The 17,340-nt window shown below is 39.7% G+C and overlaps 1 protein-coding gene across 2 annotated transcripts in view; it reads right to left on the reverse strand.

The window, feature by feature from the left end:
- RELN (reelin) overlaps positions 1–17,340 on the reverse strand; it is a 536,122-nt gene that overhangs the window by 42,215 nt on the left and 476,567 nt on the right. For both annotated transcript variants that reach the window (XM_004007831.5, NM_001306121.1), the window contains 1 exon segment: positions 14,125–14,293. In XM_004007831.5, the coding sequence (XP_004007880.2) occupies positions 14,125–14,293 (169 nt within the window).

The following is a 17,340-nucleotide window of genomic DNA, read 5'->3' on the forward strand; positions in this document are numbered from 1 at the left end:
CCAGGTGGTGCTAGTGGTAAAGAACCTCCTGACAATATAGGAGACCCAAGAGACATGGGTTCAATCCCTGGGTAGGAAAGATCCCCTGGAGAAGGGCATGGCAACCCACTCCACTATTCTTGCCTGGAGAATTCGCATGAACAGAGAAGCCTGCCAGGCTTCAGTCCATGGGGGTCACACAGAGTTGGACATGACTGAGCAACTTTGCACATATTAAGTTTAGAAAATAGAAAAGAAACAGAACTCAAATCTTCACTCTGAAAGTAAATCATTCAGTTTGATATTTCTTTACTGAGCATCTACGCACTCATTTCTTCACAACCTGTTTTGCCAGCTCCCATCTGTTCCTCTCAGCAGAGGAAAGTTGACCTAAAACCCTCCTGTCACTTCTTATTGCATTTAACTTCAACTGCAAGCTCCTCCGTGGTCCACGAGGCTCTGCCTGAGCTAAGCCCTCTCCTTTACCCCGCTAGCCTCGCTATTTAATTCTGGAGCCTTGCTCATCCTCTCAGCTCACAAGGCTCCGCAAACTCTTGCCTCCCTTCCGCCAGCATGTTTTTCTTTTGTCTCTGCCTGGTTAACCCTTGTATCCTTTAAGTCTTAGAGAAAATGTCAGGTCCTCATAGAGAAATATCCTTTCAGAGCCCTTTAAAAATTACATTTCTTCGATAGCAAAAAGTTCTTTTCCTTTCATAGTATTTATAACAATTGTGGTGATATAGTTATTTGCCATATAGTCAAAGGTCCATATAGTCAAAGCTATGGTTTTTCCAGTAGTCACGTATGGATGTGAGAATTGGACCACAAAGAAGGCTGAGGGCCGAGGAATTTGATGCTTTGAAACTGTTGTGTTGGAGAAGACTCTTGAGAGTCCCTTGACTGCCAGGAGATCAAACCAGTCAATTCTAAAGGAAATCAACCCTGGATATTCATGGAAGGACTGATGCTGAACTGAAGTTCCAATACTTTGGCCACCTGATGTGAACAGCCAACTCATTGGAAAAGACCCTGAAGCTGGGAAAGATAGAAGGTGGGAGGAGAAGGGTATGACAGAGGACTAGATAGTTGGATGGCATCACTGACTCAATAGACAAGAGTTCGAGCAAGCTCCAGGGGTTGGCGATGGACAGGAAGCCTGATGTGCTGCAGTCCATGGGGTCACAAAGAGTCGGACACGGCTAAATGACTGAACAGCAACATTCCAGTGTGTGTGTGTGTACACCACATCTTGTTTATCCATTCATCTGTCAAGAGGCATTTAGTTTGCTTCCGTGTCTTGGTTATTGTAATAGAGCTACAATGGGGTATGTGTATCTTTCTGAGTTGGAGTTTTCATCTTTTCCAGATATAAGTCCAGAAGTAGGATAGCTGGATGATACAGTATCTCTATTTTTAGTTTTTTAAGGCATCTCCAAACTGTTTTCCATAGTGGCTGTACCAATTTAAATTCCTACTAAGAGTGTAGGAGGGCTCCCTTATCTCCACACCCTCTTCAGTATTTATTATTTGTAGACATGATGATGGACATTTTGACTAGCCCATCACCTTTTATCATAGCTCTTCTCACCTTTTATTAAAAGTGCCTACTTATGCATTATTTCCTCTGCTGTTTTCCTTATTTATCAGTTTATTGTTGGTGACTCCTATAGATAGGGCTTCATGCACACTTACTGAGAGAATGTTAAATTGGTAGCAATAAAGGTGGCCAGGAAAATCTGAATAGAAGAAGTCTTGAGAGTGGATGGGCAGGAGCTGGGGGTCAGTGGTGGAGAGGGCAGTGATTTGATGACTGCTAAAGTAAGGGAGATCTTCCTAAGAGTTAGGAGATGGCAGAGCTGCGTAGCATGCGGTGGTTTTCTGATCACTCACTGGCTGTGCTGATCACAGTCCAGGTAGCCACTTAACAGACTTACAGAAGATTTAAGAGCCAGGTGCACTGTTTGGGTTGATAGCTTTCATGGGGACTTCTGATCATGACACTTTCAATTTGTACAATTTTGCAGCATTCCACAGAAAAGGAAACAGTAGAATATTATGCATAGAATGTGTGAAAATCAGAGTTGGTTAATGAAAGTCAAGATAAATAAGGGCTCTATTCTATATTCCCTGGTGGCTCAGATGGTAAAGTGTCTTCCTACAATGCAGGAGACCGGGGTTCAATCCCTGGGTTGGGAAGATCTCTTGGAGAAGGAAATGGCAACCCACTCCAGTATTCTTGCCTGGACAATCCCAAGGATGGAGGAGCCTGGTAGACTACAGTCCATGGGGTCGCAAAGAGTCGGACATGACTGAGTGACTTCACTTTCACTTTAATCTATATTCTGGTCCTAGTAAATTCTATGCTCATGGTGAATAACTTAATACATGTAAAAAGGGGGTTTATTAGATGATTCCTAGGGTCCCCATCTCAAATGTGATGATTTTATATTCTTGGAAATAACTGTATCTGCCCTGTAAAATGAGTATATACACTGTCCAATATAGTCTTATAAGAAAAGGCAACACTTTCACTAAGGGATGAATTGGAAGGTAAGTAGAAAATGAAAGTCTGAAAGTTGAACTTCCAGAACTTCTTATTGTCTTGTCACAGATTTACTATGTAAAGGGGCCAAATCACTTATGTTTACATGCTGATACTTCCCTGTCTGTAAAACTAGGAAAATGCTACTTTCCACCTCACAATGGTGTTGTGAACATTAATTAGTTCATGTTTATCAAGACTTGAAAGTGTCTTGGTGAAGTCCCTTGGCAGGTGTCATCATTCATCCTGAAGCTTCTTATAATGATAGTCGCCATCGGCTGCTGCTCCTGGAGTTGTGGGGAAAATGGCCCCAGAGCAGATTTCTCCTTTTTCCACATCCTTGAAAGGCCTCTCCTTGCATCTTTTCTGAATTTATATAATTTCCTCTCCATTTACATCACATAGTAAGTGCTCCATAAGTGTTGCATAATAATTAAGCATCCATTGCTAAGCAGTTAAAATGGTATTGTCAATAGTATGGTTTCCATCATTGTTCTTCCAAGGAAACTTTTCCCACACTGTCTACACATCTTTTAGTGAATTTTGATATTTACTTCAGGGTCTTTTATATCTGCTCTTTTCTTCAAAATGGCTAGGTCTGCTTATGAAGTCCTGATGAGACTTCACCATCATCATGAAAAAAAGTTCTTTGATAGAAACAATACATAATTTTTAATATGCTTTCTCACTCTTCCCTGATGTTTTCTTTACTCTCAGAGATACATAAAATATTTAAGACTAGAAAATATAGCTAATCCTCCAATTCTACTAATGATGATGTTAAAGCACAGTGCCCTAAGTCATACTGATTTACTCACAAAACCAAGACAAGGCAAGGATCTATCGGTTCATTCTTACTCTCTATTCTCAATGAGCAAACCCTTCAGAACTCTATCTCAACCTGTACAAAATAATCTCATTCCTAAAATATAACAGTTTTTTTTTTTTTGTGGATAGCTTTGCCTGCCTATTGCTGCTATATATACACATAAGTCTATCCTGATTTCTGCTATTCAATGTCAGAGTTGAAACCTTTGGCACTCTGAGATTGAGTTAGAGGCTCTACAGTGTCTGTCTTATTTCAAAATGTGTCCCATATTTACCTTGCTAGTCAAGACCTTTTCTTTCTATTGGGCATAAAATTTCCTCCATGACTCTATTTCTCTGTGTTAGACAGAAGTGGAGAAAACTCCAAAGAAGATACATAAATGGCCGATAAATGCATGAAAAGATACGAAACATTAGTCATCCAGTGCGCAGGAGCTTAAGTCATGTCCAGCTCTTTGCAACCCTATGGACTGTAGCTCTCCAGGCTCCTCTGTCCATGGGGATTCTCCAGGCAAGAATACTGGAGTGGGTGGCCATGCCCTCCTCCAGGGGATCTTCCCCCCTCAGGGAATAAACTGGTGTGTCTCTTATGTCTCCTGCATTGGCAGGTGGGTTCTTTACCACTAGTGTCACCTGCCAAATGCAAATTCAAACCACAGTTAGATATAACTTTCTGAGGCTTATATCTCATGCCTCCTTTCTAGAGCCTACTTGTATCTATAGGTCATGGGCTGTGATGGTTCAGTTGAGGCTGAGCTGAGCCGACCCATGCCTCTTCCCAGGTGTACACCTATGAATGGATTTACTAGTTCATATAGTAACTCTGTATTTGATATTTTGAGTTGAATAGTTATCCTATGATGACTGTGATAAAAACGTGGAAGTAACAAGTGTTGGCAAGGATGTGAAGAAATGTGAACCCTCATATGCTTCTCCTAGATGCTGTGGGAAAACAGGTTATCAGTTTCTCAAAATGTTGAATACAGAGTTATCGTATGATCTAGTAATTCCATTCATAGGCGTACACCTGGGAAGAAGCATGGGTCAGCTCAACTCAGCCTCAACTGAACCATCACAGCCCACAACCAACAGGTACAAGTAGGGTCTAGAAAGGAGGCGTGAACTTTGGTACGAGGTGTGTGAATGAATTGCCTGTGAAGGGCTCTAAAGGTGTGTGTTATGTCACAGGGTGCACAAAAACTCTGCTCTGGGGGAGACCCTGATGAAAAAGACACTGAACTATGGACAAAAGAAGGAAGTCAAACACACTTTGGAGTGGAAAGAAGAGGATGACTCTTAGAAAGGCTGTCTTGTATGATTATCTCATCTCACGGGTGTGAGGACGGCCAGTCAAGGAGGGAGTATACTATACTATATTATACTATAAGCACGTGTGAGTGCAAAGTCACTTCAGTTGTGTCTGACTGTTTGTGCTCTTATGGACTGTAGCTCACCAGGCTCCTCTGTCCATGGGATTTCCCAAGCAAGAATACTAGAGTTGGTTGCCATTTCCTCCTCCAGTGGATCTTCCCCACCCAGGGATTGAACCCGTGTCTCCTGCAGCTCCTACGTTGGCAGGTGGATTCTTTATTACTGAGCCACCTAGGGATCCTGGACAATCCTTCAGATATGAGAAAGTTCCTACAACTTACAAAATAACTTCATGGAGAATGACATACATTTGTTAAAACAATTAAAACCCATATATAGCATACATACAGCATACAGCCATATAGCCATACAGCATACAGCCAAACCTTAGATTCTCAGATAGAACTTTGGCAGCAAATCTGACAAGTGATAAAGCTTAGAGGGAATTCAAAATTTTTGGAAGTAGCTTTGCTCTCTGTAGTAGTGGAATGGAAATAGATTTAATTTGTCTTAACCTAAAGTCCAATGAAACCACAATCGCAGAAAACTAACCAATCTAATCACATGGACCACAGCCTTCTCTAACTCAATGAAACTAAGCCATGCCATATAGGGCCACCCAAGATGGACGGGTCATGGTGGAGAGTTCTGACAAAACATGGTCCACTAGAGAAGGGAATGGCAAACCACTTCAGTATTTTTGCCTTGAGAACCCCTTGAACAGTATGAAAAGGTAAAAAGATAGGACACTGAAAGATGAACTCCTCAGGTCGGTAGGTGCCCAATATGCTACAGGAGATCAGTGGAGAAACAACTCCAGAAAGAATGAAGAGACAGAGCCAAAGCAAAAACAACACCCAGTTGTGGATGTGCCTGGTGATAGAAGCAAGGTCTGATGCTGTAAAGAGCAATATTGCATAAGAACCTGGAATGTTAGGTCCATGAATTAAGGCAAATTGGAAGTGGTCAAACAGGAGATGGCAAGAGGGAATGTTGACATTCTAGGAATCAGCAAACTAAAATGGCCTGGAATGGGTGAATTTAACTCAGATGACCATTATATCCACTACTGTGGGCAAGAATCCCTGAGAAGAAATGGAGTAGCCATCATAGTCAACAAAAGTCTGAAATGCAGTACTTGGATGCAATCTCAAAAATGACAGAATGATCTCTGTTCATTTTCAAGGCAAACCATTCAGTATCACAGTAATCCAAGTTTATGACCCAACCAGTAATGCTGAAGAAGCTGAAGTTGAACAGTTCTACAAAGACCTACATGACCTTTTAGAACTAATACCCAAAAAGGATGTCCTTTTCATTATAGGGGACTAGAATGTAAAAGTAGGAAGTCAAGAAACACCTGGAGTAACAGGCAAATTTGGCCTTGGAGTACAGGATGAAGCAGGGCAAAGGCTAATAGAGTTTTGCTAAGAGAATGCACTAGTCATAGCAAACACCCTCTTCCAACAACATAAGAGAAGACTGTATACATGGACATCACCAAATGGCCAACACTTTATTCTTTGCAGCCAAAGATGGAGAAGATTTATACAATCAGCAAAAACAAGACCAGGAGCTGACTGTGGCTGAGATCATGAACTTCTCATTGCCAAATTCAGACTTAAATTGAAGAAAGTAGGGGAAATCACTAGACCATTCAGGTATGACCTAAATCAAATCCCTTATGATTATACAGTGGAAGTGAGAAATAGATTTAAGAGACTAGATCTGATAGACAGAATGCCTGATGAACTATGGACGGAGGTTCATGACATTGTATAGGAGACAGGGATCAAGACCATCCCCAAGAAAAAGAAATGCAAAAAAGCACAATGGTTGTCTGAGGAGGCTTTACAAATAGCTGTGAAAAGAAGAGAAAGGAAAAGCTCAGGAGAAAAGGAAAGATATACCCATCTAAATGCAGAGTTCCAAAGAATAGCAAGGAGAGATAAGAAAGTATTCCTCAGTGATCAATGCAAAGAAATAGAGGAAAACAAAGAATGAGAAAGACTAGAGATCTTAAGAAAATTAGAGATACCAAGGGAACATTTCATGCAAAGATGGGTACAATAAAGGACAGAAATGGTATGGACCTAACAGAAGCAGAAGATATTAAAAAGAGGTAGCAAGAATACACAGAAGAACTGTACAAAAAGATCTTCACAACCCAGATATTCACAATGGTGTGATCACTCACCTAGAGCCAGACATCCTAGAATGTGAAGTCAAGTGGGCCTTAGGAAGCATCACTATGAACAAAGATAGTGGAGGTGATGGAATTCCAGTTGAGCTATTTCAAATCCTGAAAGATGATGTTGTGAAAGTGCTGCACTCAATATGCCAGCATATCTGGAAAACTCAGCAGTGGCCACAGGGCTGGAAAAGGTCTGTTTTCGTTCCAATCCCAAAGAAAGGCAATGCCAAAGAATGCTCAAACTACAGCACAATTGCGCTCATCTCACATGCTAGTAAAGTAATGCTCTAAATTCTCCAAGCCAGGCTTCAGTAACATGTGAACCATGAACTTCCAGATGTTCAAGCTGGTTTTAGAAAAGGCAGAGGAACCAGAGATCAAATTACCAACATCCGCTGGATCATCGAAAAAGCAAGAGAATTTCAGAAAAACATTTATTTCTGCTTTATTGACTATGCTAAAGCCTTGACTGTGTGGATCACAATAAACTATGGAAAATTCTGAAAGAGATGGGAATACCAGACCACCTGACCTGCCTCTTGAGAAATCTGTACGCAGGTCAGGATGCAACAGTTAGAACTGGACATGGAACAACAGACTGGTTCCAAATAGGAAAAGGAGTACGTCAAGGCTGTATATTGTCATCCTGCTTATTCAACTTTTATGTAGAGTACATCATGAGAAATGCTGGGCTGGATGAAGCACAAGCTGGAATCAAGATTGCTGGGAGAAATATCAATAACCTCAGATATGCAGATAACACCACCCTTATGACAGAAAGTGAAGAAGAACTAAAGAGCCTGTTGATGAAAGTGAAAGAGGAGAGTGAAAAAGTTGGCTTAAAGCTCAACATTCAGAAAACTAAGATCATGGCATCTCGTCCCATCACTTCATGGCAAATAGATGGGAACAGTGACAGACTTTATTTTTTGGGTGCTCCAAAATCACTGCAGATGGTGACTGTAGCCATGAAATTAAAAGATGCTTACTTCTTGGAAAGAAAGTTATACCAACCTAGATAGCATATTCAAAAGCAGAGACATTACTTTGCTGAGCGGCAAAGAATTGATGCTTTTGAACTGTGGTGTTGGAGAAGACTCTTGAGAGTCCCTTGGACTGCAAGGAGATCCAACCCGTCCATCCTAAAGGAGATCAGTTCTTGGTGTTCATTGGAAGGACTGATGTTGAAGCTGAAATTCCAATACTCTTGGCCATCTGATGCGAAAAGCTGACTCATTTGAAAAGACCCTGATGTTGCGAAAGATTGAAGGCAGGAGGAGAAGGGGACAACAGAGGATGAGATGGTTGGATGGCAACACTGACTCAATGGACATGAGTTTGGGTAAACTCTGGGAGTTGGTGATGGACAAGGAGGCCTGGCATGCTGCAGTTGATAGGGTCACAAAGAGTTGGACACGACTGAGCGACTGAACTGAATGCCCACATATATGTTAATATATTCTGTACGTGAAAAATTAATAGTACCATGGTTTATACTAGGCAAAATTGTTTTATGTTTTGTAGCTCTGAGACACTAGCATAAATATGTTAAAGTTACAACAGTGGTATTTAAAGGATCAAAATGATGTATGAGAAGATAGATATGTAAGAGAAGTCTAAGACTTTCTCGACTTGATTGAAACATTTAAACAAGATGTTCAATAATATAAATACTTGCAAAAAGTCTTTCAAAAGATACTGGTAAGTTACAAATAAAGATGGAGAGAAATAGACTATCAGAGAAAGTTTAAATAATCTATTAAAAAAAATGAACTTGTAATTTCCTTGAATATTTCTTCATGATGAACCCAATAAACATCATGCTTAGTTATGATTTTCTTAGAAGAAGATATTTTCTTTGCTGATACAGTAGATGGGAATGCTACTGAAAAATACGTCTGCTCTTTAAATTTGTTTACCGCAAAAAGTATAGACTCCTCCAACCCCATTCCACCACTCTAATCCTTCCAGTCTTTTTGCCCCTTTTTGAGCTTATCACCATTCCTTTACTCTTCCGGCACACATTAAGAACATTCCATGCTGTGACTAAAACCACCTGGCTTCCAAAGTGTAATAGTTAATCTTTAAAGACAGTAGTATCAGTCAGGTCATTAGGGCCAGTAGAAGGGAATGGATCATCTTCCAACTGTGACTTAAAATAGCCAAGTCATACCTGAGCCTTCCTGTTGCAGCTCCCCTTCCCCGACTTTCTAGGCGGATTTAGGTTACCTGCCCTTCCATTGACTCACCCTGGTTCTCAGATGACATTTGAAGAACCTATGATGCCACTTGAGCTACCTGTTATTTTTAGGTCTGGGGTTACTAAAGAGGAGGAGGCAGATTCAGATTAGGGGATACAAAATTGATTTCAGCATCTTTCTAATTTTTCAGTCTTTCTCAAGAACTCCTGGCATCCTCGCTGCCTATCTCTTCTAGGACCATATCATAGGCAAGCAAGAAAGATGCAGTGCTAATACAGTTAGTATGATAGGTTAAGCCTATGGGCTCTGACACCAGACCAGCTTTATTTATTTCCACTGTCTCACTGAAACTATTCTTTTGAAGGTCACTGACTATGTCCTTATTGAAAAACTCTACTAAATTTATTGTGAAACTTGCTTCTTAACTCACTGTAGCATTTGTCACTGACGATCATCTCTTCCTGCTTGATATTCTAGTCTCACTTGGCTTTTGGATACCACGTACTTCATATTCTCCTACTTCCCTGACTGAATCCTTCTCATTCCTCTAATAGCTATTTCCACTCATTCTTCTATTAAATTTAGGGGTCTTTTCTTTTTAAATACTCTCCTCTGGAGAGCTGCTGCAGTTTTACAGCATTTCCTATGACCTCTGTGCTCATGTCTCCACGGTTTATTATCTTCCCTTGGGCTCTAGTCTTCATAGCTCTGTCAAAAGGATATTTCCATCACATTTAATTCAGCATCATTTCATTAAGTCTGCCATACTGCCCCTCTTGGAATCAGCTTTAGCTCACTCCTCTCTTTTTCTCACCATTTTCACAGGATTCAAAATTTGAGTCATCTTTTGACGTGTGCAACGAAGTTAACAACTGAGTTTTACCAGTTCTTTCTTTGAAATGTCCTGTAATATCTGCTTCATCACTTTCATGTTAGCTGTAGCCCAGACTCTTGTTATCATGCACCATCATTATCACAATGCCTTTGTCTTTTTCTTACTTAAGTCTATTTTCCCTTTTTTTTTTTTTTCTTGGAAGAATAATCTCAGCTCAGAACTCACCATGGTTCATTTTCCCCACAAGTCTAAACTCCTTTGCCTTGCTTTGCATGTGTGCTAAGTCGCATCTGACTCTGTGTGACCCTATGGACTGTAGCCCACCAGGCTTTCTGTCCATGGGATTCTCCAGATACGAGCACTAGAGTGGGTTGCCATGCCACGGGATCTTCCAGGGGTTGATCTTCCAGGGGATCTTCTGGTGTCTCTTATGTCCCCTACATTGGCAGGTGGGTTCTTTACTACTAGAGCCACCCAGGAAGCCGCTTGCCTCACGTTAGCACTTGCTGTAAGTTAACCCAACTTTACTAACAAACAAATGTCCCACAGCTTTAGATATGAGCTCCCTCCTTAATCGGCAACCTCTGTGCTTATCCTAGGCTCACATGTTCATGCTCTTCCCCTAATTTAGGAAGTTTTTTTCCTTACCCTCCTAAATTCTAGCCATTCTTTGAGGCCAGGGCCCATCTTTTCTACAAAACCCTCTCTAACTCTGGCATTTAACATTGTCTCTCAATACTCAATATCTATAGCATTTTCAGACCGTTCCTCAGTGAAGCTTTAAATTATATTCAGTATGTATTAGTTTTAAGCTATTTATTTTCCCATGATCAGGTTGTAACCTCCTCCAGGGCAGTATCTTAAGGCAGTGTCCTACCATTACTATGGACTCACTTTGTTAAGCTAAATGAGAAAGACTTCTCAGTCTGACTGAAGTGTGGTAATAAACCTGAGATGTGGTTAACATATGTGATTATGTGGTTAACTCATAAAAGTAAAAATGACTTACATTTCAGTAAATGTTTATAATGTCCCAAACATTACCATGCACATTTATGAGCTTTTTATATGGTAAAAAGTCTTCATTTTTCAGATGAGGAAACTGAAACTTAGGGACATGAAATGACTTACTTAGAAGCTCACAGGGCTGAAAAGTGGAAGCCCTCCACTAAACCACAATGCTTTTCAGTCTTTTTTTCTTTTTCTTCCTTTCATGAAGATCTAACTTTATCAGTGTATATGGGGAGGATTAGAGACTATGCCCTATCAACCCCAATTCATTTAGGTTTTAATAGAGTAATGTTTGGAGTGCATTGTGATGTGATCTTGTATTTAGTCTTACTGTTCCCTTTCTGATGAAAAGCACCAGCATCAGTTCGCTTTTCCAACTCAGAGACCAGGAAATCATCTTCAGCATTGCTCTTTCCCTCACAGTCCTATGTCCTTTCATCATTAAGCTCAGTCAATTTTACTGCCACTATTTCTCTTGAATTTATTCCCTTCTTTTCATGTCTGCCACATCTTAGTCCAAGCCACCAGCAGTTACTATCTCTTTAAGAGAATCCTTACATCTACTTCTACTCTTATCTTCCCCAACTTGTTCTCCAGTTAGAATAAACTTTTCTAAATGCAAACCTGATTATGTTTCCAAATCCCAAAGCACTTTATCAGGCTTCCAGCATTCATATAACAAACCCCTAAAACTTTAGTACAACCAACAATGCTCTTCGTGATCTGACATCATCTAATACCTCACCCCACTTTCTCTCTTGGTGTCTGATTCATTCTTCCAGCATCTCAAATATGCCTGCTTCTTCCCACTACTGGCTGTTTTCCTTACCTGGAACACTTCTCTTTCAGTTCAGTTCAGTTCAGTTGCTCAGTCGTGTCCAACTCTTTGTGACCCCATGAACTGTAGCAGGCCAGGCCACACTTCTCTTTACTCTTCTCCTATTTTATACTGATCCTTCCTTCACTCTTACTGCAATTATAATTTTCTCAAGAAAGTGTTCCTTGACCTTCTTGATCAAGACAAACCTCTCTATAATGTATAATCTCTTAGCACCATGCAAGGCTCCTCCATCACTTATGAGTTGAACTTCGTATTTACTTCTCTGATTCCTATTGGTTTCTTTTCCCCACTGGACTAAAAGTTCCTTGGGGCAGGGCTAAGTTCAGCCCCTCACATAGATCTAGCTCATGATTAAATACTTTAAAAATACATGCTTAATGATTGACTTAATGAATGAATAATCACTACTGATGACTACCAGTCATTTCAGTTTGGCTAATGGTTTGATGTCAATTTGTGGACACCCAACCTCAGTTGACTCTTTCTACTACTGTGCCAACAATAATGGTATCCTAGATTTGTGGTCACATGATAAGTGAGTGAGCAAACCTACAGCTGGCACATTGTCACAGTCACTCTTAATCCCCACTTAAGCACGTGACTTTAAGTCGTCACCATCATGTCTGTTTATAGTGAAGAACTACAAACTAAAACCCTCAATTCTGTCCTGAGGGGCAACATAAACATTGAATTCCCAGTACTGGGCAGATGTTGAGGCAGTTCAACTCAAAATAAGAAAGCACCATATTTAAAAAGCAACTCTATGTAAGAGCTGATAAAGTACACTGACGAGCTTGAGACAAAGTGTTGTGAGTCTGGCTCTTGTTCTAATTTATCTTTGGCATAGTGCAGAGCATGACCAGAAGGGGGTCTGGCTTGGGTTCCATCCATGAACATTTCTTTCTGAATTACCCAGAGGGCCTTATTATAAACCAGTGTTGTCTTTAAGACCATTGTACAACATGAGCTTGGAGGGTAATATAATAAACAAACTGCAAATTTTCAATATGATAACAAGATGAAACGGCTGCTCATCAGATTTTTCAAATGTCATTTGAAAGGGTCAAAAATGTACAGGAGACAAAAGATAGATTAAAAGATGAGGATTAATCACATTTATGTAAAAGACTCAAGGGTATAATGATGAGCTGCAGTTTATCTTAGAATGTCATTTATTTGCAAAATGCTACCAAGTAGCTGGGTAATAATTCAGAGAATTCATAATGACTTAAAAGACTACAGCCTTAATGGAGTTTTTTTTTTCTATTTTACTTATTAAGATTGCCTTAATAATTCATGCATGGCAATACCTTTAATGAGCAACTAAATCTCACGTATCTCATTTAAACTTGGCAACTCTGCTGACAGTTAATATAGTCTTGTACCCCTGAGCCAGCAATTGTAGAGGAGCCCTGGGCTGTTAGTAACCGAAACCACCCCATTTATGAAAATCCCAGGAAAACTTATGCCCTAGATGAATGGCTGAATTTTATGATCATTTGCTAGGAAGATTTATTCTTTCTTCATTTGTGGAAGGGAGAGAATGATAATGAGCCCAAACTATAACTCCTATTCCATGGACTGCATTGGTTGCTTTGCTTCTTTCTTAAAGGCAGCAACTGATTATCTTTCTACTTAGATGGTGAAAAGAGAGGCATGTAACACTATCCCACCAGGCAAGGTGAATTCTCTGCTTTTCTCCAACACGAAAGTGAATATACAGATAGTTTAGACAACTTTCTACCAGCATCTACCACTCAGTTTTATAAGATACTGTCATTTCTTAAAGACACAAGGAAGAAGCATTCACAATTGTTTTTCACATGAAAGAATGTTCCAGGTGATAATTCTCAACATACTGCTCACAACAAAATTTCAAAAGTAAACAGTAATTTTAGTACACATTTATGTGCTACATCCATTTAATATGATACCACTCACTGCTATATTTACAGTAGTCTAACTGACAGAAAATAGACTCCATTTAAATCCATTAAGACTTGTTCTTGGCGTAATGAACTTGTTTTTGGCATAATAAATTAGAGAAGCTTACTAATCTGGCCACTGTTTTCTTTCATATACCATTTGAAAAATATACTAGAGGTAAAAGTCAGTAAAGACCTGGATTTGGGGAAAACACAGAACAATGTCACCATAAAAACTGATTTCTTTTTTACTTATTTACAGCACTTTAATAAATTCATGCATGACAATATCATCAACACGTAACAAAATCTCATATAACGTTTAATCTTGCTGTGCTGAAATTGGACACGAAAATTATATCGCATTTGGGTTCACTACATGCAGAAACATTCATACCTGGTGTAAGGCGGGAGAGGCACAGTGATTCTGGTCCACTTGTTGAAAGTATCTGACACCAGGATGCGCTGCAGGTGATAGCGACTGCATTCAACATTGGTAGGCAAACAGTCCCTTATCAATGGATGCCAGGACAATCCAAGATCTATCGAGTATTCCAATTCAATAGCTGAAACAGAAGGCATTATTCTGGTTAGAAATACATATCTGATGATCCAGGAACCATGATTACTTATGTTTTCATATGTTTTAATTTATTGTTTTATATACAGTTAAAAGCAATCATAGTAACAGTTAAAATTGATATGTTTATTATTTAATCTAATAGTTATGGAACATGTTATACAAATATATAAATTAGATATCACTTACATATTACAATAACTATAGTATATTTTGGCTGTTTATTTAAAGGTCAACATACAAATACAGAACATAGCAACTGTATATTACAATGGTTCCTTTTAAAATAGTTTTAAAAAATTGAGCAGACTTTTCAAAATTTAACCATACTATAGGGATTCTGACCAATCTATGCCAAATTTTCTCTTGATTAGGAGAAACTCCTAAGAAATTGAAAAATCTCTTATACTCTTACGTAGCCTTGCTTTGTTGTGTTATGGAATATACTGGGAAATCAGAGAAGAAAAAGAAGTAGTTGAAAGTCATGAAATTCATGCCCAAATGGGCAATCAGGCTGTGGGTCTACAGAAAGAGATTTTTTTCCTTTCTCTTCCTCCAAAACATTCAACCTATACCCTATGTTTTATATTTCTCTCTCTAGTCCCTTCTTGACATTATAAACTACTTCAGATCACACCTCCCTATTGAAATTGCCTTCTCTAAGACCATGATTCTCAGTCTTGGTTGCACAATGAAATCACCTGGGTACATTTAGAAAGTACCAATGTCTGAGTCCCATCTGCAGAGATTGGGATTTCACTCTTATGGGGGAGGCCAAGATGTTGGGAGCTTTAAAGTTCCCTGGGGGCACTTTCCTGTGCAGCCAGCGTGGTACCACTCACTGCTCTAAGGCTCCTGGTGGCCTTTTTAGTTAAATACAATGGCTTGTCTCACTATTCATCGTTCCTGTCCTCCCTTCAGTACTGGACATTATTGATGGCTCCCTGATTCTTGAAATGTCCCTTTCTTTTGCAAGACATTATTCTGAATCTCCTGTCTTATTTCCTTCTGACTTCTCTGCTAACTAGCCCAGCTATGGGCATCTTTCCAGACTCCATCTCTGGCCTTCTATTCTACACATACCTTCCTTGGGCTTCAACTATTATTTCTGTGCCCAAATATCCCAATTTTGCATCTCAAAGTTGGTTTTATTCATTCAGCAAATTTGTTCAGCCTGGCATTGTGCTGGATGCTGGCATAGCGTGATGGACAGTACAAAATTCCTGTTTTCTACATTGTAAGCCCTCGACATTAAAGGATATCTCTACCTCAAACTATTTGCACCAAACTAAATAAAAACTCATTTTCTCTCATAAATAACATCTCTTCTCTATTTATTTGAAATTGGAGGATAATTGCTTTACAATATTGTGTTAGTTTTTGCCATACATCAACATGAATCAGCAATAGGTATACATGTAAACATCTCTTCTTAACTACCAAATTCTCTCAGTGATAATGCTCCTGCATTAGTTTTCTGGGTTTAAAATTTAGAAATTATTTTAGAAAATTTACCTCTTTCTTCTTTACCCTTTATGTTCAACATGTCACCTGGTTTTGAGGTCTGCTGCTGCTTTCCTTTTGGTCTTCAGGGTCTCATACTAGTTTTATCTCTTCTATTTGTGTTCATGGCAAGTAGTGCATGTTTTCATCACCTTCTACAGAGACGTCCACCAACACTTTTTTGCCAGGATTCTTCTTTACCCACCTTCACTGGTTCCCGGGCTAATCTTGAAATCCACCATACTACTCTCCTGCACTCAAGCCCTCTTATTCATGACTTTGTCAAGCACAAATTCCTATGCTTGCCTTTTAATGCCCTTCTTAATTTGCTGCCAACAAAGATTTGCCACTTTCCTCTTTTATTTTTTTATTCAGTTCAATTTTTCTCAAGAAGTTCCCCTACTCTATGGTAGAAAATACACACGTCTGGGCTTACATGGGCAGAGTCTCAGTCCTGGTTCCGCTGCAGTCTGGCTGGCCATGTCATAACTTACCTCTTTGGTTTCTCATTGACTGTGCCTATGGACAGTGGGTGGGTGTCTAGGACCCAAAGTCCCTTTGTGTTTTCAAAATTAGCACTCTGCCCTCCTCCATTAGATGCAAATATTGTCTATTCAGGCGGGTCTGCTCATAGTATTCCCATGGACCAGGAGAACTCCCACATTATGCTATCAGACAGCTTGGGGTATCTTCTTCCTCACTTACCCTTCAAATTCACTGCAACTGTCAATGCTCACTTGAGACTTAGCTTCTTTGTGCAATTTCCCAAACTTCTAGGATTGGCCATCCATTGGTTATCTCTCCCTTGGCTGAACTCTCATTACAGTTTTGCATGAGTACCACTCTATCAAGCATTTGATTTAGTCATTTATTGGACTTTAACTTTCTGAAGCATCCCCTCAGCTAGACTGTGTACCTTGTGAAGACAGGCTATATACCTTATACTTTCTCAAGTTCCACCTCTACTGACTGGTTTATGCTGATTGATTGAGTCCAAGGTAGAAAGAGCACTTCTGAGCTTTTCCCTAAGATCTGTCCATTAAGTTCAGCCTAATGGAAATATGAAAAATCTGGATTTTGCAGGACCTTGGAAGCAAAAAATTTCTCTACATTTTAGACCCCAAGAATCTAAAATAGAACAGGTCCTTGTGAACATTCTAGTTTAGATCTCTTGGAAGAACAGTGATACAGGGTGGTGAAAGACTAGGAAGTCCCCAGAATCTTGATGGATCTGCAAATTCCAGTGAAGTGTCCAATTATGCAATGACGGCAGCGTTTATTGCTCCTAAGATAGGTCCCTGTATGTGTATGTACATGTATGTGTGTGTGTGTGTGTATGTGTGTGTGTGTGTATGTGTGTGTAAGGTATGTGTGTAGGTGCACAACCTAGAAGATGAAAACTAGTCAGAGTCAGGGTGGTTTAGACTATACTATGATCCACAATGGCAGAAAGTATTAGGCAAAATGGTAACAACAAAATTTCATGAATCCTGGGAGAATGGAAAGGAGACAATAACGTGACTAATCTAA

Source organism: Ovis aries, chromosome 4 (assembly GCF_016772045.2).
Source record: "Ovis aries strain OAR_USU_Benz2616 breed Rambouillet chromosome 4, ARS-UI_Ramb_v3.0, whole genome shotgun sequence".
NCBI lineage: Eukaryota > Metazoa > Chordata > Mammalia > Artiodactyla > Bovidae > Ovis > Ovis aries.